The following is a 25,689-nucleotide window of genomic DNA, read 5'->3' on the forward strand; positions in this document are numbered from 1 at the left end:
TAAGAAAGCTAATCCTTGGAGTCTGAAGGACTCAGGTATTGCAGCATTGGTTATGCCTCTGATTTCCAGTTTCAATGTTTTTTGCAGTTTTGCAGTTGCAGTTTGTGTTTTGCAGGCCCAAGGCTCTTAAGCAAAGTAGGATAAGAGAGACGGTTCTCTCGTGGATCAATAAATGGTTAACAGATGGGAAACAAAGGGTAGGAATAAGTTGTCAGTTTTCACAATGGAAAGTGGTAAACAGCACTGGCCCCCAGGGATCTGTACTGAGACCAGGGCTGTTCAACTTATTCATAAATGATCTGGAAAAAGGGGTAAACAGTGAGGTGGTAAAGTTTGCCAATGATACAAAATCACTTGAGACCAGTCCAAAGCAAACTGGGCAGAGTTACAGAGGGACCTCACAAAACGGCAGATGAAACTAAATGCTGATTAATGCACATTGGAAAAAACAATTCCCACTCTGCACAGAAAATGATGGGGTTGAGAACAGAGAGACAGGATGGGAGAGGTAATATCTTTTATTGGACCAACTTCTGTTGGGAGAGAGGCAAACTTTTGAGCTTAGAGCTCTTCTTCATGTCTAAAAGATACTACCTTACCCACCCTGTCACTCTTATATCCTGGGACCACCACAGCTACAACAACACAACGTACAACACTGGGGCCTAAATTAGCTGTTACCACTCCAGAGAGGCCTTGGAGTCATGGTGGACAGCTCTCTGAGAACAGCTGCTCAATGTGCTGTCAGTCAAAAAAGCGAACAGACTGAGGGGCCATTAGAAAAGAGATAAGACACAAATTATCATAATGCCACTATACAAATCCATGGAACGCCCACACCTTGAATACTGCGGGCAGTTCTGGTCGCCACATCTCAAAAAAGCTCTGTTAGAATTGGAAAAGGTTCAGAGAAGGGCAGCAAAAACGATGAGAGTCTGGAACAGCTTCCATGCGAGAGGTTAAAAATATGGGGACTTTCAGCTTGGAGAAGAGACGATGAAGGGGGGCTACAACCGAGGTCTATAAAACCATGATTGGTCTGGAAAAAGTCAACAAGGAAGTGTTATTTACTCCCTCACATAACACAAGAACTAGGGGTCACCCAGAGGTGAAAGTAAGCCGGTGTGTACCAGCAAGAGCCGGTGCACTGTACCGGGACCGGCTTTCCCAGACGGCAATCTAAAGCCCTGGGGTAGGGGTGGCGGGGCTGCGGTGGGGATTTAAAGGGCCGAGACGGTAGTGACAGCTGGGGCCCTTTAAATCCCCGACGGAGCTCGGCTGCCGCTACCCCAGGGCTCGGGCAGCAGGGCTCCGACGGGGATTTAAAGGGCTTGGGGCTCCGGCAGCTGTTACCACAGTGGAGCCCCAGGCCCTTTAAAGCTCTGCCAGAGCCCCAGGGTAGCGGTGGCAGCCGGGAGCCCCCAGGGCTCTGCTGCGGTGGCGGCAGCGGGAGCCCTGGGCCCTTTGAATCGCTCCCGAGCCCCGGGGCTCCCAGCCGCCTCTGCAGCTGGTAGCTCGCTGGTGATTTAAAGGGCCCTGGGCTCCCAGCCGCCCCGACCGCAGCTGGAGCCCTGGCCCTGCCTCTTCTGGTTGAGGCCACGCCCCCGGCTCAGGACTCCCGCTTACTGTTAAATCCTCTAACTTACTTTCACCCCTGGGGTCACCCAATGAAATGAACAGGCAGCAGGTTTAAAACACAAGAGGAAGTAGTCACACAGCGCACAGTCAACCTGTGGAACTCCTTGCCAGAGGATGTTGTGAAGGCCAAGACTAGAACAGGGTTCAAAAAAGAACTAGATAAATTCACGGAGGACAGGTCCATCAGTGGCTATGGGCAGGGATGGAACCCCGTGTTTTGGGTGTCCCTAAACCTCTGAGTGCCAGAAGCTGGGAGTGGATGACAGGGGCGGGATCCCTGGATAATTGCCCTGGTCTGTTCATTCCCTCTGGGGCACCTGGCACCGGCCCCAGTCAGAGACAGGGCACTGGGCACCATGGCCCATGGGTCTGCCCCAGTCCAGCCCTTCAGGTGAGGTGTGGGGTTCCGCGTTCCCAGCTCGCTGTGCTGAAGGGGCAGCCTGAGCCCAGGAGCGGGGCTGCCCCGCAGGGGTCCCCCGGCCCCGGGTGTTTCTGCTGCAGCCCCGCGGGGTCCGCACCCGGGGCCGGGGCCAGGGCGCAGCCTGAACCTAGCGGCTCCCGACCCCCGCCGCGGGCTTTGTCACAGCCGAGACCGAGCCGCGCTCGGGGCGGAGATTGGCCCCGGCGGCCCCGCACAGGCCGGCCCCGGCCTCCCAGCCCAGCCCAGCCCCGCCTGCCGCCGGCAGGGGCCGCTGCCGCCCCGCCCCGCCCCGCCGCTCCCGGCCCCGGCAGCCAGGCCGCGGCTCCCTCCCTCCCTGCGGGCCGCGCTCGCTCTGCTCCGCCCGGCAGCGGGGCCGGCCCGTGGCGAGGCGGCGCCGGGACTCTGCCCAGCCCGCAGCGGGAGCGGGGCTCGGCCGGGCCGGGCCCGCGGGAGCAGCCCCGCCCGGGGGCGCCATGGCCGAGCGGGCCGCTGCCCAGGTAAGGGCCCGGCGGGCGGGGGGGCCTCGGGAGCGCGGTGCTGCCCGGCCGGGCTGGGGCTGAGCCCCGGGGCGGGTCCGGGCTCTCCCCCGGCCCGGCCAGGGCTGCCCGCGGGCGGGGCGGTCCCGGCCCGTTTCTCCTGCTCCGGGGTTCGCCGCACGCTGCGGGCACCTTCCGGGTTAGCGGGGAAATTAACCCGAGCGCGCCGGGGCAGGACCGTGGGGACCCGGCCCGTGTCCGAGCAGAGACCGTGGCCTAGCGTTGCTCCGTTGTCACCGGTCCCGGTGCCAGCGTGCCCGGCCCTGGGCGGGTCCCAGAGCGGGTCCCAGAGCGACCCCTCCGAGATCTAAACGCCAAACCCTGCGGTGGGCACCGCCGGCTGTCCTGGGGCTCCCGGGGACTAGCCAGACCAGCTGGGAAGGTCAGATCTAGCACTGGGCCAACGTCTGTTGGGGGGCGAGACTCTCTCCTGGCACCACCGGGTATCCCGCATGGGTAGCAGGAGACGGGTTGTGCCGACAGGAGTTGGAAGGTGGGTTCTGAATCTGCTTGAACCCTGGCAAATTGTGGCCAGTGATGGGATCTAAAAATGAGGCCACCCACTTAATAGAATTGCCGGTAATGGGGCCACAGTAAACCTCTGCCATGTACATTGGTCAAACTGGACAGTCTCTACGTAAAAGAATAAATGGACACAAATCAGATGTCAAGAATTATAACATTCATAAACCAGTCGGAGAACACTTCAATCTCTCTGGTCACGCAATCACAGACATGAAGGTCGCTATCTTAAAACAAAAAAACTTCAAATCCAGACTCCAGCGAGAAACTGCTGAATTGGAATTCATTTGCAAATTGGATACTATTAATTTAGGCTTAAATAGAGACTGGGAGTGGCTAAGTCATTATGCAAGGTAGCCTATTTCCTCTTGTTTTTTCCTACCCCCCCCCCCCCCAGATGTTCTGGTTTAACTTGGATTTAAACTTGGAGAGTGGTCAGTTTTGGATGAGCTATTACCAGCAGGAGAGTGAGTTTGTGTGTGTATGGGGGTGGGTTTTTGGAGGGGGGTGAGGGAGTGAGAGAACCTGGATTTGTGCAGGAAATGGCCTAACTTCATTATCATGCACATTGTGTAAAGAGTTGTCACTTTGGATGGGCTATCACCAGCAGGAGAGTGAATTTGTGTGGGGCGGTGGAGGGTGAGAAAACCTGGATTTGTGCTGGAAATGGCCTAACCTGAAGATTACTTTAGATAAGCTATTACCAGCAGGACAGTGGGGTGGGAGGAGGTATTGTTTCATATTCTCTGTGTATATATAAAGTCTGCTGCAGTTTCCACGGTATGCATCTGATGAAGTGAGCTGTAGCTCACGAAAGCTCATGCTCAAATAAATTGGTTATTCTCTAAGGTGCCACAAGTACTCCTTTTCTTTTTGCGAATACAGACTAACACGGCTGTTACTCTGAAACCAGTAAACCCCTTGAGTCTTGTCGCCCTGTGTCGCTAGATTTCATGTGATAAGGTCTGCGATCCCACCTGAAGCCTGTGATGAAAATATCAGTAGGTCTGTGACTGCCGCACCTGGGCAGTGCTGAGCAGCATGGAGCCTGGGAGCAGCTCTGTGTTGTGCCTCGGGTGACCAGATAGAAAGTGTGAAAAATGGGGATAGGCGGTGGGAGGTAACAGGCGCCTATAGAAGAAAAGGCCCCGAATATCAGGACTGTCCCTATAAAATCGGGACATCTGGTCACCCTAATTTTGCCTCTATAGCTAGATTAGGGTACGACCTCGGGCTCAGTTTTCATTTGTTGTCCTTGCAAACAGGTTCTGGAACTGGACTCGGAGCAACAGGGTGTGATGCCTTTACAACCCCTTGCCGTCCCGGAACAAACTGTGAGAGAAACCCACCTGGGAACAGCAGCGATTTCCGTGGCTGTAATGACTTCAATCCAAGCCGTGGAGAGGAAGGTGGAGGCTCACACCACACGGTGGCTGAACCTGGAGGGGAGAACTGGGACGACTGAGAAGAAACTAATAGACTGTGAGAGGACGGTGGTGGAGTTTGAGAACCAGCTGGAGAGTAAGTGGGCCGTGCTGGAGACTCTGGTCCAGGAGAATAATCTGCTGCAGAGGAGGCTGGAGAATGTGGAGAACCTGCTGAAAAACAGGAACTTCTGGATCCTGAGACTCCCCCCAGGCACTAAGGGGCAGGTTCCCCAGGTAACAGGGATGCGAGCAAAATAGAATATAGAATTATCAGATGGTCTTGTTCATTCACCATGCTGTGAATTCTTGGGACCACTTTGGGATGCTCCATGAGCTACGGCACTGTAGTTGCAAATTCAAGAAGGAAGTGGCTGGTGGAGGGATGGGTGATGTATGTGGGCCCAGCACATACACAGTGAGGCTTGTCAGCAGCCTGCAGAGGGATGAAGGTTTAAGCAACAGCAGTCCCCTGGAGGTGGGGAGGTCCTGAAGTCCTTTTAAGGTACGGGGAAGGAAGAAAGGCTGCCCTGCCTTGTCCAGAGCGATAGTGATGGCCTGTGGTGACAGTGGGGCTGGGGGTTGTTTGTGCTCCTTGTCTCATAACTAATAAAAGATGTGAGGGGCTGTTAACAGGATGGTACAAAAGCAGCAGGCGCTGAGCGTGCAATGCGTGTGATTCCAGGTGCCGGTGACGTTCAATGACGTCTCCGTCTATTTCAATGAGCAGGAGTGGGAGAGCTTGGATGAATGGCAGAAGGAGCTTTACAAGAACGTGATGAAGGGGAACTATGAGACTTTGATCTCGCTGGGTAAGGATCCGTTCTCCCTCCTTCGTTAGAAGCGGTAAGTTGTGCGCAGTTCCTGGGCTGGAATCCAGCTCGGACTTACCCTCCACTCACGTTGCATTTTGCTAGGTCGGCGCTTGTAGCGCTCAAAGATTTTCTGAAAGATCAACTCCGTGCATCCTCCCATAGGAACAGAGTGAAAGTTACCCAGTGGTGGCTTGAGCTCTCCATGTCCTGTGCTTTCTCCCGTTGGATAACTGCATTTATCTGCTCCGGCCCGAGTCCTCTTTACAGAAATCTGGTGATGTCCACTCCTGACTTATCTTGGTTCTTATACATGCTCCATCACTGTAGGTAGCACCCACGTGCCTTATCCTCACAAATCCCCGTAAGGCAGGGCAGTAGCATCACCATGTTGTGGATGGGGAATTGAGGCCCAGAGCGATTAAGAGCTACATTTTCAAAGGCTTATAGACAGTCCCCACCACCGGGGCCAGATTTTCAGAAGGGCCGTGCTCCCACCATTCCGTGCTCTTCTGAAAATCTGCCCGGGGTCGCATGTGGATTCTGTGGCAGAGCTGGGTTTGGACCCAGGTCTTGGGAGCCTTCCCCGCGAGACCACCCTTCCTTGGAGTGTTGATGCAAAACTGCCTTCACCGACGAGCGATTTGGGTAGAAATTTAGTCTTCTAAATATAATGTTTTCCTGCCTTCATTTTAAATGGTAATTTTCTCCCCAAAAGAATATCGCATATTTAGAACCATCCTCTGGAAAGTCGCCGCCCTGCGCCAGCTCCTTCCAGCACAAAGAAGTAACAGAGACTGTGTCAGGAGCTCTTTGCCCTGCCCTCCAAGGCCGCTACACCAGACACTTGACACGTACTGGAACCCAGATATAGACTGGGAGGAGCAGGAGGCAGGACCTCCTCAACAGCGGGCCCCAGACTGGCGCATCCTCCCAGAGGAGGTCGGGGACACTCTTACCCCTGCCATCTTCAGGTCACTGGGGAGCGCTCAAAGGTAGCAACAACAAATGAAACCTAGAGAGGGGTCACAGAACCAGCATCCCTTCATAGCAAGGGCCCTGGTTACACCACGAGCAGGTCAGAGACTGGCTGCCCCAGGAAGATCTGACTGTGCCTTCTATCCTTGTCCAGCACATGGTTCCCCTGGCAAACCATCCAAGAGCCTTAACATTCTTCCTGGGAGAAATCCCCATGTGCATCTGCAGGGTGAATTCCACTGGCTAATACTGAGTTCCTGTGTCAAAGACCCTCCCTTCCTGCTGGACAGCTGAGATCTGAAGGCTCTGTAAAGGCCTGTGGATGGAATGGAGAGAACAGGATTTACTCGGCTGTCAGTATTGTGTGTTTTTGGTACAGTCTCTCCCCCTCACCCAGGGGCTCCCTACCTGGCTGATCTCTGTAGCTGGTGCCTCACACTGACACAGCAAATGCTGGTAAATCTAAGTTAGAAGTTGAGCTGCTCAGGGAACTGTTCCTTTATTTGTCCTCCGAGCGCCAAGCACAGGCTAAGGGCGCAGTATAAACAGTCAAATTCTTTGTAACGTCGTGCTCCCTGCTGTCATTCTTTCCTTTGAAATAGATTATGCCATTTCCAAGCCTGACATCTTAGCCCGTATTGAGCAAGGGGAAGAACCATGTGTCCGGGATCAGCAGGACTCGGAGAAGGCAGAAATCCCTGTGGAGCCTTGCACAGGTGAGTGATGCTGCTTCTTCAGGTAGCGTCCCTGTGGGTGATCCACTGGAGGTGTATCTGCACCTCTCGTTGGAGAATGTAGGTAGCAGGGACTCTCCCCGTTGTGGTCTGCCTCGAGGCTATCTAGCATGGCCCAGGCAGTCTGCCCTCTGCTCCTTCTCAGTCGCCCTTAGCCCGGAAGGAGAGCATGACGTTTTCAGTCCTTAGCATTCCCGTTAGCTTTTGTCGTGCCCAGAGAGCCACAGGGCATTTTATTTCTTTGATTCTTAAAAAAAATTAATCCTCTGTCGACCCTTTTCCCGAGGGGTGCTCAAAACCTGCTCTGCCCCAAGCCCCGCCCCCACCCCACCCCTTCCCCTAGGCCACGCCCCCACCCTGCCTTTCCCCGCCCCATTCCTCCCTCTGCTCTGTGCTCGCTCTACCTCTTCCTGCCCCCGCTCCTCCCCCAGCGCCTCCTGCTCACCGCTGAGCAGCTGATCCTTGGCGGACAGGAGGTGCTGGGGGAAGGGGAAGGAGCTGACTGGTGGGGCCTGCCGGTGGGTGCTGAGCACCCACTCTTTTTTCCCCGTGGGTGCTCCAGCCCCAGAGCACCCATAAAGTTGGCACCTAAGTAGGGGCATGACCGTTTCCCACCGTGCTTTAAAAGGTGCCTCTCCTGCAGGGAGGCAATGCCAGTGGTGGACGGACACTCTCGTTGCATCTCTCGGAGAGGCACGTCTGTAGAAGTGCAGCTTCTGCCAGCAGCTGAAGGCTAGATCCCGAAAGAACCGGCAACAAAACTGGAAACTCCTCCCCGTGGAGCGTGCTCTTAAACTGGCATCTGACCCTGGTCCCGAATCCGCTCCAGAGCCTTCAACTTCCAGAGAGGGAGAATCGCAGAGACAGTCGGCTGACTTCCCCCTCTAAAGTCTCTAGAAAAAAGGGCTGCAAGCCCTCAAACCGAGCTCTTGACCAGCCAAAGGGGATCCCCGGTGTGTTTGGTCACCTTGGCACCGATGGCTCTGAAGCACGGCACCAAGAGCTCGCCTAGGGACCCACGGGGCACAGGCTGGGGAACGGGCACCACTGTCGGTACCGTCTCTACAAAATCGGCGCCAATAAAACGATCCTTGGCACGGAGCACTTCAAAGCAGCTCCTGTTGGAACGAGCCGCACATAAAAGGCCGTCAGTACTGACGAGTCGGCATCGACCACAGTGGTACTACCAGAGTTCTGCTTCTCTAGGGACCTTCTGGTTATGGAGGAACCAGAGTCCCCACTACCCGGTCCCCAGGCTCCAGCACCGAGCCCATCTCGGTCCCCAGAACCACCATTGGCACCGGGGCATTCACCTCCAGCACCCTTATCAGCCCCTCCCCACTCCAGTGGGGACTCAGACAGTGACCAGGAGGACCGCTTTTCTCTGGTCTTATGTCACAACCCTCCGTTACAGCATTTGAGACCTACACAGCTGCACCCATGCTCAGATCTCCAATCTTCCTGGTATGGTCCCCCGTGGGTAGTGACACCCATGCTCTTTCCCCCTCAGTGGCCTTACTGGGATCCATGGGCAGCCCACAGGCCCCACACCTCTTGAGGATCTAGAATCTCCCACAGAGAGTCCTCCAGACAATCCCCTCTGGCCTCTGTATCCAGAGGCTTGGGAAGAAACTTTCAAGCAACAGGAGGCCAGATTAGAGGTGAAAACCACTCCACTGATGAACATCTCCTCCTCCTCCTCACCAGATCAGGTGGTGATGCCCCCTCTTTCATCATTAGCTGATGATTTTAAGCTTTTCCAAGATCTTACTAAGAGGATGGGTGAGGCTCTGCAAATTCCCTTCAAGGCAGTGAAAGACTCACACCACAAATTTGGACATACTGCACACCTCTTCTTCTTCCAGAATTGCCCTCCCAGTCAGTGAGGTGCTTTTAGGCCCTGCCAAGGCCATCTGGCAGACACCGGCCTCTATTGCAAGAGGGCAGACAAAAAATATTACTTGTCCCTCAAGGAGGCAGATTGGTCTTTTCATTCACCGTCAGCCCAACTCTTTCATCCTGGATGCTGTTAACATGCAAGGAAAGCGACATCACATCAGATCCACCCCCAGTGACAGAGCCTGGAAGAGGCTCGACCAATCGGGGAGGAAGGCATACTCTTCATGACTTTACAATTCAGGGTTTCGACTATCGAGCCCTAATGGCCCAATACGACTACATGAACTATGCAGAACCCAACGTCTTCATTGACCACTTGCCAGAAGTGCAAAAGGAACCATTTCAAGCCATCGTGCAAGAGGGCCCAGTTCAATCTCGACAGCAGAGGTAATGAGGCGGCGTCCTGGTTACACCTCTCGGGGGTGCCGGAGGAAGTGCAGACAGCAGCTGAGGACCTCCCATTCGAAGGGCCCAAACTCTTGGCTAACAAAACAGAGGCATCACTCCACACCTTAAAGGACTCGAGAGCCACACTATGCGCTCTAGGAATCTAAACCCTGGGATGGAAAAGGAAATTCAGTTCACAGCCACCTCACAGATCCCAGCCACCTCAGTTCTCCCCAGCACAATGGTATTATGAGCTACAGTGTAAGAGGCCCAGGATGTAAAAAGCGCAAGCCGTCAGCCTCCCGATCCTCACCTCTCAACCCTCGTCCTCAAAACACCAAATTATGAGGTCGAGGGCCCAAGCATCCACTCCTTGCAACAGCTGCTGCGACGTACGGACCTGTCATATCCCTTCGGAAGTTGCCTGAGTCTTCCTCAGGAGCTGGGAGATCATCACCTCTGACAAACGGGCCTTAGAGGCTGTTTCAAAGGGTTACTCCATCCACCTCATGTCCCTTCTCCCCTTTCCCCTGGTCCCTCTTCAGGGACTCTTCTCATGAGAGACTATTATGCCAGGAAATAGACCACCTGTTTATGCCTCGGAGCCATAGAACCAGTCCCTACTCACCTCCGAGGCAAAGGTTTTATTCCAGATATTTCCTGATCCCCAAGAAATGGGAGGTTGGAGACCCATATTGGATCAAAGGGCACTAAACATATACATGTAGGTGCAAAGGTTCAAGGTGGTCACACTAGCAGCCATTACTCTGTAACTGGAACCAGGAGCTTGATTCTTGGCCCTCGACCTACAAGACGCCGATTCCCACATCTCAATCTGACTGTCGCACAGGAGAGTCCTGCGATTTACCTTTGGGCAGGGCTATCAGCAGTACAGAGCGCTCCTGTTCAGCCTCTCGTCCGCACCCATTGTGTTCTCCCATATCCTCTCCGTCGCAGTGGCGCGCCTACGAACATTAGGTATTGTCATTTACCCACACCTGGACGACTGCCTTCTCAAGGCTCGTTCCTTCGAAGATGCCCTGCAGGCCACCCAGAAGACTATGCACATGGTTGCACAATTGGGGCTCCAGCTCAATACCCAGAAATCGACCCTGACCCCAGTTCAATAGCAGGAGCTTATTGGTGCCAAGCTCGACGCAGGGCACCAAGCGCATTCCTCTCACTGCACAGAATCTCATAGGGACAGGCCAGGCCAGCCCACAAACCCCAGCCAGGAAGCGTCTCCAGGTTCTCAGGCATGTGGCAGCATGCATGTTTGACTCCACACACTCGACTGTACGTGAGAAACTCGCCTGTTTTCCAAAACCACCCTGTGACATAGAGAGGCAATACTGCATATGATGGCTGTTAGGAGAGCCCTAGCATTTTATTTGGACAGGACTAAGGACGTCAGGAAGTCTCCTAAACTCTTCCTTTCATTCGCAGAAAGATCCAAAGGCTCCACAATATCAGCTCAAAGGCTCTCGCAACGGGTCTCCGGTTGCCCTAACCACTGTTACATGCGTGTAACCTCCTGCCCCCATCAGGAATCCCAAGCACTCCACGAGAGCCGTTTCCCCCTTGGTCGCGTTTCTTAAAGACGTCCCCGTCTCAGAAATCTGCAGGGCCTCTGCCCATGCTTTTGCGCGATTCCTCGGGACTCGGCCTCTCGCGCCATCTTCGGCTCCTCAGCACTATCGTCAGTGACAGACCCCACCCCGAGGCCCCAGCCCGCCACGGGGGATACCGCCGGGAAGTCGCTGTGGTGGAGCACCCATAGGGACAGCACTCAGAGAAGAGGACGTTACTCCCCTTCTGCCGTAACGATGGTTTTTCGAGACGCGTGACCCTGTGGGTGCTCCTGCCCCCCCCCGACTTTGGAGTTCTCAACAAGGAGCTCTGCGGTAGAGAAGGAACGGAGGCTGGTTCACCCGCGCAGCGCTAGATGGCCTCCAGGCAGGCCACGAGGGAGGGAGAGCGCGTGTGCGGGCCGACTGAACGCTGCTACCTAGATTCTTTGATGAGAGGCGCGGGTGCCCAGACGCACCTACAGTGGCACGCCCATAGGCATGCTACCCGGAGAACCGTTGTTATTGCACAGAGTGAGTAACTTCCTCCTTAATCTGAAGCTCCGAGTCCTTCGAAATCTGTCATTCTTTCTATACCAGGATCCCTCCTGCCGCCTAGCTGGGGCCCCTCCCCCATTTAACAATAAAGGAAGGAGTGACTGCGATCAGTTCGTGAGCCTGGGGCTGAGAACCCAGGTCCTTAGTTTCAGGGATTGAGGTCTGTCACACGGCGAGGTTGTGTTGATGGGACTGGATTTTCACTGCTGTGGGATGACCTAGTGAAAACGACACTCGTGCTTTTCACTAGGCTGTGACACCAGCCATAACTGATGGAGTATATCCCCCAGTGACTAACTACTGACTTGCTTTCCAAAACCATCTTCCCCTGGAGCTCAAAGTGCTTTGCAAATGTTAGTGAGGATGAAATCCCCGTGCCCAAAATGCTGCTTTTAAATAGGTGGCTATCGGTAAAATGACGTAATTCTCTTTCTCAGGGCCGGAATCCCCCATGTTGACAAGTGACACTCTGTCACAGATCAAACAAGAGGAGGAACCCCATATGCAGGAACAAGGGGCCTTGGAGGAAAGTAAAATCCCAACAGACCCACCACACCGCAGCCCAGGTGAGTAACAGACTAACCCAACCAGAAACAGCAAGAGCAATAAATCCTGTCTTTATGAGTGCCTTCTTGCTGTATGTAATCCAGTGGTAACCAGCACTTGTCATCTCTTCACGGCAGATGTTCCTCACGGCTTCCTACCAGTCCTCACCAACTGCAGGCAGTTAATGCCTCCTATCACCCGTCCTTCCTCTGAGTGTTCAGAGGAGTCAGTGAAGCAGAGCTGGTCCCCTCCTCTTCCCTCTGACGAAGGTATTTGGAGAAAGCAACGTTTGTGTCTTGTTGCAACTCTTAAGTCACCTCATCAGGTGCCTCAGCTCAGACAGCACTAAGCTGCTCGGGGGACGGCGTGATGTTCATCTGCCTGTCTCTGCCTGACAATTTCAGGACAGGCCTTTGAGATGCAGATAGTCTCAGGGAGGAGAGAAATGACTGTAAATCCCACTGTCCACCAGAAAGGTTGTAAAGAGTAAGAAATGCCATGGTGTATGCTATCACTGGCTTTTTCTGCTTCAGAGAAGGAACAGCTGGTATGTTAATTATATTCCCTCCACAGCTGCTCTGATCACACAGGACTGAATGGAGTGCATTCGATGGTCCGATTCCTCCCTCCTGTAACTCCAGCGATCGTGTCTGATGGTAGGGGGGCTGGCCTACTCTTTCAGCCCAGCTTTGAGGTTGTTCAGAACCAAAAATGACTGAAATCAGCTAATGAGCAGAGCTGTTAAAAACACACCGCTGCTATTCCGACGCTGCACTAAAACGTGCCCATTGTTTCCTCTTCAGTTCTCTGGGTGCAGCCAGGGTCAGAGTCTGCCGGCAGTGTCGTTCCATGTCTGGAATTAGAGAGCTTTGGGACGTGGCTCTTACAGTTCATCCTCTCAGTTCTCAGCCAGAGAGGAACTGGCAAGTGACTTTGTTAAATCACTGACCAGTCAAACCCAGCCTCCATGTCTCGTGCTGTTAACATCAGGCTGTCCATGACAAAACCTCAGACGCATAACGGGATCACTCAAGGGTGACTCTAAAGCCTGTCTTCTTGGAGAGAAGCCTGAGGCCACTTGGGAAGCGGGTTACCCAACAGGGAAGTCTCCTGGTGCGACTCACCCTGTGCAGTGAGGCCGTGAGAGGCCTGTGTGTCACTGAAAGCCTAGATCAGGCCCAGAGGTCAGTTTTACTCTGCTAATAGTAGGTCATTTCCTAACCTCTGTGAACACGGAGATGGGAAATGTCTGCCTCTTTCTAAACAGCCAGTGCCTCGCATTATGCCAGCGTGACAGGACCCAGCCCCTGAGATTAGGAATCAGGAAAGTCCGAACCTTTAGGTTTCCTTCATATCAAACCGATGGAGTGAATAATCTCTGGATTCTGTTTAATTTCCAGCTGATGAGGGGATTGTGATCAAAACCGAGGTGCAGCAAGTGGAGGAAGTGCCAGGGACGTTGCTGGAAAGAGCAAAAGAGGAAGCTGTCTTGGGCCCTTGGGAGCATGACCAGGGCCCTGGGGAGGAACTTCCTGAAAACCTGGAGGTGCCAGGGATGTTATTGGGAAGGTTTGAAGAGGAGGATTTCCAGGATCCTGGGGAGGTAACAGCCGGGGAGGTTGCATGCAGCTCAGTAACACAGCAGAGAAACCACGCAGAGAGCAGGACAGTGAACTCCGCTCACTGGGGTGGGGCCCTGATCCACCACCAGAGAAAGAGCACTCGAGAGAGACTCTTTGTGTGCACAGTGTGTGGGAAGAGCTTTCGGCTGAAGATAAATCTCATCATCCACCAGAAGGGCCACGCAAACGAGCTGCTGTACGAGTGCCCAAACTGTGGGGAAAGTTTCAGAGCCAAGCAGAAATTTCTGCTGCATCTGCGACACCAGACAGCTGCGGGGGCCTGCGGGCTCCCGGCTCCTCAGGAACGTTCCTGCCAAGCGGCTCCCCCTGAGTCCCAGCCCCGAAACCAGACTGAAGACGGTTCCAGCGGGATCACCAAACGGGTCAAGAGGCTGGCTCACAAATCGAGTCTGAGCAAATACCAGCCGCCTCGTGTGCAAAGGACGTACACGTGCAGGGAGTGCATGGAGCACTTCTCCAAGAGGAGGTGTCTCGTCCTGCACAAAAGGGTGCATGCCGACCGCAGCAAGGGATCGCTCATACTGTGTCCGTACTGCAGCAAGAGCTTCACCCGTCCCTCCGACCTCATCCGGCACCAGAGGATCCACACCGGGGAGCGGCCCTACCAGTGTGCCCAGTGTCACAAAACCTTCAACCGGCACCACCACCTCGTGGACCACCAGAAAATCCACACGGAGCGAGAGAGGCCCTACCAGTGCGGCGAGTGCGGGAAGGCCTACATCCGCCGGCAGCACCTCCTCAAACACAAACACAGCCACAGGAAGAAACCGTAACCGGCCAGCGAGCCGGGCTGCAGAAACCCTGCGGGGTCAGCGCGGCAGTCTCCAGGAGGGAGACGCTGAATGGCTCAAAGGCTTCCAGGCTGAGTAGCCGCCCCCGGTCTGCCCTCGTTCACAGCCATGCAAGCTGGGGGGCTGTGCGGGTGTAGCCAAGGGGAGGATTGGTCTTTGGTTTTTAATGAGCTACAGCCAATTCACCTGGGAGACGAGGGTGTCGTGTTGATTTCACCTTATCCGGCTAAGGTAACGAAGGCCAAGCCATGGGGCGTCCGTGCAGCTGGCAGACGTGATGACCCAGGCAGATTTGGTCCGGGATAAGAGGTTACAAGAAAACTGCACTAGAGCAGGGTGTCACGATCGCAGGAAAACGAACTGGCAGCAAATTCATATTTAAGTGGAAAACTCTGGTTTTTATGGGACGATACACAGGGATGGAGGGCGGAAACAGGCGGCTCGCGGGAGCGGATAAGTGACTCCTGTGTCCAGCGTTTCATACGTGTCAGTATTTAAACAGATTCCAAAGCCGGACGGGCACATTGGGGTCCTCTGGTCCGACCACCTGTACAACACACCCCATGTGACTTGCACAAAAGAATTCCTGGATGAAATAGAGCATCTCTCTCTTTTTATTTTTTTGGTTACAAAAAAACCCCAGTCTTGATTTAAAATTGTGACTAGCCTGGGAACCTGGGGCTCCACTTTCTGGGGCGGGGCAGGGCTGAGAGGGGAGGGCCCTGCTCTCACTGTGTTGCTCACGCGGCTGTGAAGCCAGGTGCCAGTTTGCTGGTGCAGGGTCTGGGCCCATGCATGCTGCCAGGGCTGTGTGTGGGAAAAGCCCCCAGCGGCCCACTGTGTGGGAGGGGGTGTCGGTGCTTGATCCTGCACTCGGTTCATTCCAAACGCCCACTGACCCTGGTGCCTGGGGAGCGTAGAGCCCTGCAGCCGGTTCCCCTGCTCCGCCTGATGACCTCATGGGCGGGCGAGAAGTGGGCCCAGAGGGCAGCTGAAAAATCCCAGTGGCCCTGTGCAGTGAGAGTGTGGGGGAGAGGAAGGAGCCCTCCCCTCTACCTCTGCAGGGGTGTGAAAGGAGATGAGGAGGGGGCTGCACATGAGGGCTGGAACCAGCTTGAAAGGCCAATGGGCATGGGGGAGAATAGGCCGGTGGGGGAGGAGGGGAAGACAGGATGACAGAGAAAAGGAAAAACTGGCGGGGGCGGGGGCGAGCGAGGTAAGAAGAGATGGTGTAGCAGGTCAAGCACTCACCGCTGCAGCGCCTCCTGCTGGTTGCTTCAGGAATTAGCTCAATTCCAGCTGTCGGAGCACCCTCTGCTGGCCGGTGTCTCACCTGCCTCAAGCCCCTGTGTCCCTCCCGGACCCTATGCCTTTACCGGGGGGGTTCTGCCCGAGCAGTACACCCACTCTCTGGGTCTCCCCTCCCAGGGGAACCCCCAACCCTCTATACCCACCTTGCTTCAGTGGCTACTGCCAGTCATTGTCTAGCCCCCGCTCCCTGGGGCAGACTGCAGTCTGTAATGGCCACTCATCACTGGCAAGGGGTGGGACCTGCTGCCTTTGCCTGTTCCAGGGCTGCCCCTCTTAGCCCCAGTACCTTTGACAGGCCTTACCCAAGGCCGCAGCCTGGGGAGTTACCAGGCTGGAGCTCCCCAGCTCCTCTTGTCTTTCCCCAGTGTTGCTCTGCGTTAGGTGCCCTCTGTTCCCAGGCAGCCAGGGCCTTCCCACTCCAGGCCGGAGTGCGACTGAGCCAGCTCCTCCCTTAGCCCTTATATCGGGGCCAGCTGTGGCCTGATTGGGTGTGGCCACCGCTGTGGCTGCTTCCCCCGTCAGCCTCCCTTTTCTCCCAGGAGTGGGGTATCTGCCCCACCACACCTGGGGACAGAGCAAGAGGAAAGGAGAGGCGTCGAGGGCGGAAGGTGACCGATGATAGCAAAGAACCGAAGGTGTATTAAGAGCAGGGCTGTGCAGAGATGAGACAAAAGGGGCCAGGCTGGAGGTTTATAAAACAAGGAAGGGGCAGGAGCGGGTGCCCTGGGTGCGCCTGTTCACCCTGACGAACGAAGAGGGAGCTGCTAAGGAAAAGGCAAAGGCAGCCCCTGGGAAAGGGAAATGTTCCTTTACAAAACCATCAGCCTGTGGGACTCAGCACCACAAGAGCTCTCTTGTGGGGAGGAGGCATTAGGATGTGGTGCGGCAGGCAGCCTGTCTCTCCTTTCTGGTCCCCCGGCCCAGGGGGGAGTCCCAAGGAGGCGGCATCGGCTGGTGAGGGCGGGGGTAGATTTGGGGAGACAGAATGAGGGAGCTGCCCTGGCCCCAGCTACAGCCCACCAGCTCCCGGCTCCCTTTGCTGCCCTGGTGCTGACTGGATCCCCCCGCCCCTGAAGGTGCCAGGACCCAGCTCCAGCCCTGCTGCGTCCCCACCCGCCCTGCCTGTAGTGTAGGAAACTGCTCCCTGTAGGACTGGGCTACCTGTAGCCGTGGCTGATGTGTAGCGGATTGTAAGAATCTGCTATTGTAAAACAACTGCCGTCTGATGTAGCCAATTCCTACAGACAGCAGTTTGTCCCCTGCACTCTTGTGTTGTCCCCTACACTCATGGCAGGACAAAGTATTATCTAGACCAGGGGTCTCAAACACGCGGCCCGCAGAGTTATTTCCTGCGCCTCGCCATAGGCGCCGATTCCGTGGTTGCTCCGGGGCTGGAGCACCCACGGGGGGAAATTAGTGGGTGCTCCGCCCCCACCCCGTCCTCCTCCTCCCCCCTGAGCGCGCCACGTCACCGCCGCTCCTCCACCTACCTCCCAGCGCGTCCCGCCTAGCTGCCGCCGCCAAACAGCTGTTTGCACACATCGGGAGGGAGGGCGGCGGGAGCAAGAACGTGGCGCGCAGGGGCGGCTCTACCAATTTTGCCGCCCCAAGCAGTTGCCGCTGAATTGCCGCCACGCCTGGAAGAGCGGCGGAGCTGCCGCCGAATTTGCCGCGGTGGGACACGGACTGCCGCCCCATTCTGAATGCCGCCCCAAGCGCCTGCTTGGAAAGCTGGTGCCTGGAGCCGGCCCTGGTGGCGCACTCAGAGGAGGAGGTGGGGCCGGGGCAGGAACTTTGGGGAAGGGGTTGGAATGGGGGCAGGGAAGGGGTGGGAAGAGGCGGGGCAGGGGCAGGGCCTCACGGAAGGGGTGGAGGTTTCAGTGATGCGGCCCTCGTGGTGATCTGAGTTTGAGATCACTGATCTAGACCATCTAGATCACTGGTCTAGATCACTTGTTTGTCCAACCCACTCTTAAAAATCTCCACTGATAGAGATTCCCTTCCCTGGGCAATTTATTCCAATACTTAACCACCCTGACAGTTCGGAAGTTTTTCCTAATGTCCAATCTAAACCTCCCTGGCTGCAATTTAAGCCCATTGTCTCTTGTCCTATCCTCAGAGGTTAAGGAGAACAATTCTTCTCCCTCCTCCTTGTAACAACCTTTTCCGTACTTGAAAATGGTTACCATGTTTCAGTCTTCCCTCTTAGGTCATGTTTTCTAGACCTTTAATCATTTTTGTTGCTCTTCTCTGGACTTCCACCAATTTGTCCACATCTTTCCTGCAATGTGGTGCCCAGAACTGGACACAGTACTCCAGTTGAGGCTTAATCAGCATGGAGCAGAGCGGAAGAATTCCTTCTCATGTCTTGCTTACGACACTCCTGCTAATACATCCCAGAATTATGTTCCCTTGTTTTGCAACAGCATTACACTGTTGACTCCTATTTAGCTTGTGGTTCACTATGACCCCCCAGATCCCTTTCCGCAGGACTCCTTCCTAGGCCGTCGGTTCCCATTGTGTATTTTGTGAGCCGCCTCATTAGCGCAGTAGGTAGCACGTCAGTCTTATAATCTGAAGGTTGTGAGTTCGTCCCTCACATGGGGCAGCAGTTGTTTTTGGTGGGGAGGGATAGCTCAGTGGTTTGAGCATTGGCCTGCTAAACCCAGGCCTGTGAGTTCAATCCTTGAGGGGACTATTTAGGGATCTGGGGCAAAAATTGGGGATTGGTCCTGCTTTGAGCAGGGGGTTGGACTAGATGACCTCCTGAGGTCCCTTCCAACCCTGATATTCTGTGTGCACCTGATTGTTCCTTCCTAAATGGAGGACTTTGCACTCGTCCTTATTGAATTTCATCCTATTTACTTCCCATCGTTTGTCCAGATCATTTTAAATTTTAACCCTATCCTCCAAAGCACGTGCAACCCTTCCCAGCTTGGTATCATCCTCAAACTTTATAAGTGTACTCTCTATGCCATTGTCTAAATCATTGATGAAGATATTGAACAGAAACGTACCCAGAACTGATCCCTGCGAGAGCCCACTCGTTATGCCCTTCCAGCATGACTGTGAACCACTGATTAATACTCTCTGGGAATCGTTTTACAATCAGTTTTGCACCCACCTTATTGTAGCTCCATCTAGGTTGTATTTCCCTTATTTGTTTACGAGAAGGTCATGCTAGACAGTAACAAAAGCCTTACTAAAGTCTAGATATACCATGTCTACCACTTCCCCCCTATCCACAAGGCTTGTTACCCTGTCAAAGAAAGCTATCAGGTTGGTTTGACACAATTTGTTCTTGACAAATCCATGCTGACTGTTACTTATCACCTTATTTTCTTCTAGATGTTTGCAAATTGACTGCTTAATTATTTGCTCCATTATCTTTCCGGGTACAGAAGTTAAGCTGACTGGTCTGTAATTCCCTGGGTTTTCCTTATTTCCCTTTTTATAGATGGGCAATGTAATTGCCCTTTTCCAGTCTTTTGGAATCTCTCCTGTCTTGCATGACATCTCAAAGATAATTGCTAATGGCTCAGATATCTCCTCAGTCAGCTTCTTGAGTATTCTAGGATGCATTTTATCAGGCCCTGATAACTTGAAGACATCTAACTTGTCTAAGTAATTTTTAACTTGTTCTTTTCCTATTTTTGCCTCTAATCCTACCTCATTTTCATTGGCATTCACTATGTTAGATGTCCAATCACCGCCAAACTTCTTAGTGAAAACCAAAACAAAGAAGTCATTAAGCACCTCTTCCATTTCCACATTTTCTGTTAGTGTTTTTTCCCCCCTTGTTGAGTAATGGGCCTACCTGGTCCTTGGTCTTCCTCTTGCTTCTAATGTATTTGTAGAATGTTTTCTTGTTAGCCTTTATGTCTCTAGCTAGTTTGATCTCATTTTGTGCCTTGGCCTTTCTGATTTTGTGGAGAGAGGTAAATAGTGGTGTCCCCCAGGAGTCTGTTCTGGGCCCAGTGCTAGTCAACATATTCATAAATGATCTGGAAAAAGGGGTAAACAGTGAGGTGGCAACATTTGTAGATGATACAAAATTACTAAAGATAGTTAAGACCCAGGCAGACTGTGAAGAGCTACAAAAGGATCTCTCAAAACTGGGTGACTGGGCAACAAAATGGCGGATGAAATATAATGTTGATAAATGCAAAGTAATGCACATTGGAAAGCATAATCCCAACTGTACATATAAAATGATGGGGTCTAAATTAGCTGTTACCACTCAAGAAAGAGATCTTGGAGTCACTGTGGATAGTTCTCTGAAATCATCCACTCAGTGTGCAGCGACAGTCAAAAAAGCGAACAGAATGCTGGGAATCATTAAGAAAGGGATAGATAATAGGACAGAAAATATCATGTTGCCTCTATATAAATTCATGGTACGCCCACATCTGAATACTGCATGCAGATGTGGTCGCCCCATCTCAGATATAGTGGAAATAGAAAAGGTTTAGAAAAGGGCAACAAAAATGATTAGGGGTATGGAATGGCTTCCGTATGAGGAGAGATTAATAAGACTGGGACTTTTCAGCTTGGAAAAGAGACGGCTAAGGGGAGCTATGATTGAGGTCTATAAAATCATGACTGTGTAGAGAAAGTAGATAAGGAAGTGTTGTTTACAACTTCTCATAACACAAGAACGAGGGGTCACCAAATGAAATTAATAGGCAGCAGGTTTAAGGAAGTATTTCTTCACACAACGTACTGTCAACCTGTGGAACTCCTCGCCAGAGGATGTTGTGAAGGCCAAGACCATAACAGGATTCAAAAAAGAACTAGATAAATTCATGGAGGATAGGTCCATCAATGGCTATTAGCCAGGATGGGCAGGAACAGTGTCTCTAACCTCTGTTTGCCAGAAGCTGGGAATGAGTGATGGGATGGATCACTTGATGATTACCTGATCTGTTCATTCCCTCTGGGGTGCCAGCACTGGCCACTGCTGAAAGGCAGGATACTGGGCTAGATGGATCTTTGGTCTGACTCAGTAGGGCCATTCTTATGTCCTTACACACTTGTGTTATTTGTTTATATTCATTCTTTGTAATTTGACCTACTTTCCTCTTTCTGTAGGACTCTTCCTTGGTTTTTAGATCATTGACGATCTCCTGGTTAAGCTTGGGTGGTGTCTTGCCATATTTCCTATCTTTCCTATGCAGTGGGGTAGTTTGCTCTTACGCCCTTAATAATGTCTCTCTGAAAAACTGCCAGCTGTCTTCTATTTTTTTCCCCTTAGACTTGCTTCCCATGAGATCTTACTTTCCAACTCCCTGAGTTTTCTAAAGTCTGCCTCCTTGAAATCCATTGTCTTTATTTTGCTGTTCTCCCTCCTACCATTCCTTAGAATCATGAACTCTATCACTTCATGATCACTTTCACCCCAGCTGCCTTCCACTTTCAAATTCTCAACCAGTTCCTCCCTATTTGTCAAAATCAAATCGAGAACAGCCTCTCCCCTGGTAGCTTTCTCTTCCTGCGGCTCCGATTGGCTGGGAACGGCAAACCGCGGCCACTGGGAGCTGCGAGTGGCCATGCAAATGTAAACAAATGATCTGGCGGCCTGCCAGCGGATTACCCTGATGGGCCGTGTGCGGCCTGCAGGCTGCCCACGACTGCCGTAGGGTATGTGAAACTGCAATCTGTAGAAATCTGCTACCTGTAGCAGCAACAGATCCTACTTTCCTAGAAACTGCTATCTGATGTAGCTAATTCCTGCAGATAACAGCTTCGCACACTCTAGGGCGGGGGCGGGCAAACTTTTTTTGGCCTGAAGGCCGCATCGGGTTTCGGAAATTGTATGGAGGGCTGGTTAGGGGAGGCTGTGCCTCCCCAAACAGCCAGGCGTGGCCCGGCCCCCGCTCCCAATCCCCCACCCCGCTTCTCGCCCCGACAACCCCCCCCGGGGACTCCTGCACCATCCCCCCCCCATGCTCCCTGTCCCCTGACCCCCCCTGGAACCCCCACCCCTGTCTGCCCCCCGCTGCCCCATCCAACCCCTCCTCTCACTGCTGACTGCCCCCCTGGGACCCCTACCCCATCCAACCACCCCTTCTCCCTGACTGCCCCCTGCTGCCCCATCCAACCCCCCCTCCTTCCTAACTGCCCCCCCCAGGACCCCTGCCCCCATTCAACCCCCCGTTCCCCACCCTGACCCCTCACCACCACCCCCGCCCCCTCACCACCACCCCCGAACTCCCCTGCCCTCTATCCAACCCCTCCTGCTCCATCCCCCCTTACCGCGCTGCCTGGAGCACCGGTGGCTCGCAGCACGGCAGCCGCACCGCCCGGCCGGAGCCAGCCACGCACTGCGCAGCACCGAGCACCGGGTCAGGCCAGGCTCTGCAGCCGCGCCGCCCGGCCGGAGCCAGCCACGCACTGCGCAGCACCGAGCACCGGGTCAGGCCAGGCTCTGCAGCCGCGCCGCCCGGCCGGAGCCAGCCACGCACTGCGCAGCACCGAGCACCGGGTCAGGCCAGGCTCTGCAGCCGTGCCGCCCGGCCGGAGCCAGCCACGCACTGCGCAGCACCGAGCACCGGGTCAGGCCAGGCTCTGCAGCCGTGCCGCCCGGCCGGAGCCAGCCACGCACTGCGCAGCACCGAGCACCGGGTCAGGCCAGACTCTGCAGCCGCGCCGCCCGGCCGGAGCCAGCCACGCACTGCGCAGCACCGAGCACCGGGTCAGGCCAGGCTCTGCAGCCGTGCCGCCCGGCCGGAGCCAGCCACGCACTGCGCAGCACCGAGCACCGGGTCAGGCCAGGCTCTGCAGCCGTGCCGCCCGGCCGGAGCCTGCCACGCACTGCGCAGCACCGAGCACCGGGTCAGGCCAGGCTCTGCAGCCGTGCCGCCCGGCCGGAGCCAGCCACGCACTGCGCAGCACCGAGCACCGGGTCAGGCCAGGCCCTGCAGCCGTGCCGCCCGGCCGGAGCCAGCCACGCACTGCGCAGCACCGAGCACAGGGTCAGGCCAGGCTCTGCAGCCGTGCCGCCCGGCCGGAGCCAGCCACGCACTGCGCAGCACCGAGCACCGGGTCAGGCCAGGCTCTGCAGCCGCGCCGCCCGGCCGGAGCCAGCCACGCACTGCGCAGCACCGAGCACCGGGTCAGGCCAGGCTCTGCAGCCGTGCCGCCCGGCCGGAGCCAGCCACGCACTGCGCAGCACCGAGCACCGGGTCAGGCCAGGCTCTGCAGCCGCGCCGCCCGGCCGGAGCCAGCCACGCACTGCGCAGCACCGAGCACCGGGTCAGGCCAGGCTCTGCAGCCGCGCCGCCCGGCCGGAGCCAGCCACGCACTGCGCAGCACCGAGCACCGGGTCAGGCCAGACTCTGCAGCCGCGCCGCCCGGCCGGAGCCAGCCACGCACTGCGCAGCACCGAGCACCGGGTCAGGCCAGGCTCTGCAGCCGCACTGCCCGGCCGGAGCCAGCCACGCACTGCGCAGCACCGGGTCAGGTCAGGCTCTGCAGCCGCGCCGCCCGGCCGGAGCCAGCCACGCACTGCGCAGCACCGAGCACCGGGTTAGGCCAGGCTCTGCAGCCGCGCCGCCCGGCCGGAGCCAGCCACGCACTGCGCAGCACCGAGCACCGGGTTAGGCCAGGCTCTGCAGCCGCGCCGCCCGGCCGGAGCCAGCCACGCACTGCGCAGCACCGAGCACCGGGTCAGGCCAGACTCTGCAGCCGCGCCGCCCGGCCGGAGCCAGCCACGCACTGCGCAGCACCGAGCACCGGGTCAGGCCAGGCTCTGCAGCCGCACTGCCCGGCCGGAGCCAGCCACGCACTGCGCAGCACCGGGTCAGGTCAGGCTCTGCAGCCGCGCCGCCCGGCCGGAGCCAGCCACGCACTGCGCAGCACCGAGCACCGGGTTAGGCCAGGCTCTGCAGCCGCGCCGCCCGGCCGGAGCCAGCCACGCACTGCGCAGCACCGAGCACCGGGTTAGGCCAGGCTCTGCAGCCGCGCCGCCCGGCCGGAGCCAGCCACGCACTGCGCAGCACCGAGCACCGGGTCAGGCCAGGCTCTGCAGCCGCACCGCCCGGCCGGAGCCAGCCACGCACTGCGCAGGAGGGTCCCGCGGGCCGTAGTTTGCCCACCTCTGCTCTAGGGTATGTGAAACTGCTGTCTGTAGGAATTTGCTAGGTTATCAACGAGGAGTACTTGTGGCACCTTAGAGACGAACACATTTATTTGGGCATCAGCTTTCGTGCTGATACAGACTAACACGGCTATCCCTCTGAAACCTGATAAACTGAGTTGTGTCTGCAGCATTCTTAACAGCCTCATTAAGTACTTCTGAAATTGGCTTTGACCCTGACGGGCTTATAAGGCTTCCTGCACGTTGGTGCAATCCAGAGGCTTGGTGTTTTGCAGCCTTTTCACATAGTTTGTCCGCACTGGCTTTGCTGATCGGTCTGGCAAACCAAGCTCCTCCACTCTACTATATAAATCCATGGTATGCTCACATCTTGAAATACTGCGTGCAGTCCTGTTCGCCCCATCTCAAAAAAGTTAAATTGGAGTTGGAAAAGGTACGGAGAAGGGCAACTAAAATGATTAGGTGTATGGAACAGCTTCCGGATGAGGGGAGATTAAAAAGAATGTGGGACTTTCTGGCTTGGACAAGAGACTACGAAGTGGGGGATATGTTAGAGGTCTATAAAATCTTGACTGGTGTGGAGAAAATGAAAAGCTCCCTCACATAACACAAGAACTAGGGGTCACCCAATGACATTAATAGGCCACAGGTTTAAAACAAACAAAAGGAAGTACTTCTTGACACAATGCACAGTCAACCTCTGGAACTTTTTGCCAGAGGCTGGTGTGAAGGCCAAAACTAGAACAGGATTCAAAAAAAGAACTAGATAAGTTCATGGAGGATAGGTCCATCAATGGCTATTAGCTAGGATGGGCAGGGATGCAACACCATGCTCTGAGAGCCTCTGTTTGCCCGAAGCTGGGAGTGGACGACAGGGGACGGATCACTCAATCATTGCCCTGGTCTGTTCATTCCCTTTGAAGCACCTGGCATTGGCCACTGTCAGAAGACAGGAGACTGGGCTAGATGGACCATTGGTCTGACCCAATATGGCCGTTCTTATGTAAAAATTAATTATAATAAAAATGTTTAGTACAGAAACTCCCAACACCAGCCAAAATTGATCCCTTGCGCAATGCAGCTCTGTCTGCTGGATACCTCGGCAGCATAGGTGGGTTCATGTCAGTACAGTCTGGTCCTGAAGCCTTCCCCCATCCCGGCTCATCATGAGCTGCCAGGGCAGAGCTCAGTCAGACCTGGCCTACAAATCATACATTTAAATGATAAGGTTGGCCAACATCCCCGACACCAATGCGCCGACACTGTCAGCAAAAGCAACAGCTGTGGGAGGGGGGCAGGCTTTGTTCAGACGTTTCAAACCCACTGTCCTTTCTCAGGTACACCTGTTTTACCCCCTGCACTGTATCTGCTTTGACAGTGTGTCTTAATGTTTTCATTTCCATCCAAATTTCCAACCAACCAAAAAACTGGCAGCACTGCATGGAACTAGCTGACCACTTTGAGGGGGGGTGCACAGCCCCCTGGGGGGCGGGCAAGGGTTGGGCAAATGCGGGGGGGGGGGTGCACAGCCCCTGGGGGGAGGGGGGGTTGGGGAAATGAGGGGGGGTGCACAGCCCCCTGGGGGGCAGGGGGAGGTTTGGGAAAATGCGGGTGGGGGTGCACAGCCCCCTGAGGGGCAGGGGGGGGTTTGGGGAAATGCGGGGGGGATGCACAGCCCCCTGGGGAGCGGGGGGGGTTAGGGAAATGCGGGGGGGGTGCACAGCCCCCTGGGGGGTGGGGGGGTTTGGGGAAATGAGGGGGGGTGCACAGCCCCCTGGGGAGCGGGAGGGGGGGATAGGGAAATGCAGGGGGTGCACAGCCCC

General features: G+C 55.3%; 1 protein-coding gene and 1 non-coding gene across 2 annotated transcripts in view; both read left to right on the forward strand.

Annotated features, from left to right (window-relative positions):
- The window catches only part of LOC144260218 (uncharacterized), a 33,535-nt gene extending 18,478 nt beyond the window's left edge, over positions 1-15,057 (forward strand). The window contains exons 10-16 of the mRNA XM_077808773.1: positions 2,371-2,556; positions 4,383-4,778; positions 5,227-5,353; positions 6,934-7,047; positions 11,915-12,043; positions 12,161-12,292; positions 13,424-15,057. Of these exons, the coding sequence (XP_077664899.1) occupies positions 2,371-2,556; positions 4,383-4,778; positions 5,227-5,353; positions 6,934-7,047; positions 11,915-12,043; positions 12,161-12,292; positions 13,424-14,439 (2,100 nt within the window). The 3' untranslated portion in view covers positions 14,440-15,057. The remainder of the gene's footprint in view (positions 1-2,370; positions 2,557-4,382; positions 4,779-5,226; positions 5,354-6,933; positions 7,048-11,914; positions 12,044-12,160; positions 12,293-13,423) is intronic.
- A 3,246-nt stretch (positions 15,058-18,303) lies between these two features.
- On the forward strand, positions 18,304-18,376 carry TRNAI-UAU (transfer RNA isoleucine (anticodon UAU)). The gene has a single exon. It is a non-coding gene; the product is annotated as a tRNA-Ile (tRNA).
- Positions 18,377-25,689: the final 7,313 nt, after the last annotated feature.

The sequence above is a fragment of the Eretmochelys imbricata genome, chromosome 2 (assembly GCF_965152235.1).
Source record: "Eretmochelys imbricata isolate rEreImb1 chromosome 2, rEreImb1.hap1, whole genome shotgun sequence".
Lineage (NCBI taxonomy): Eukaryota > Metazoa > Chordata > Testudines > Cheloniidae > Eretmochelys > Eretmochelys imbricata.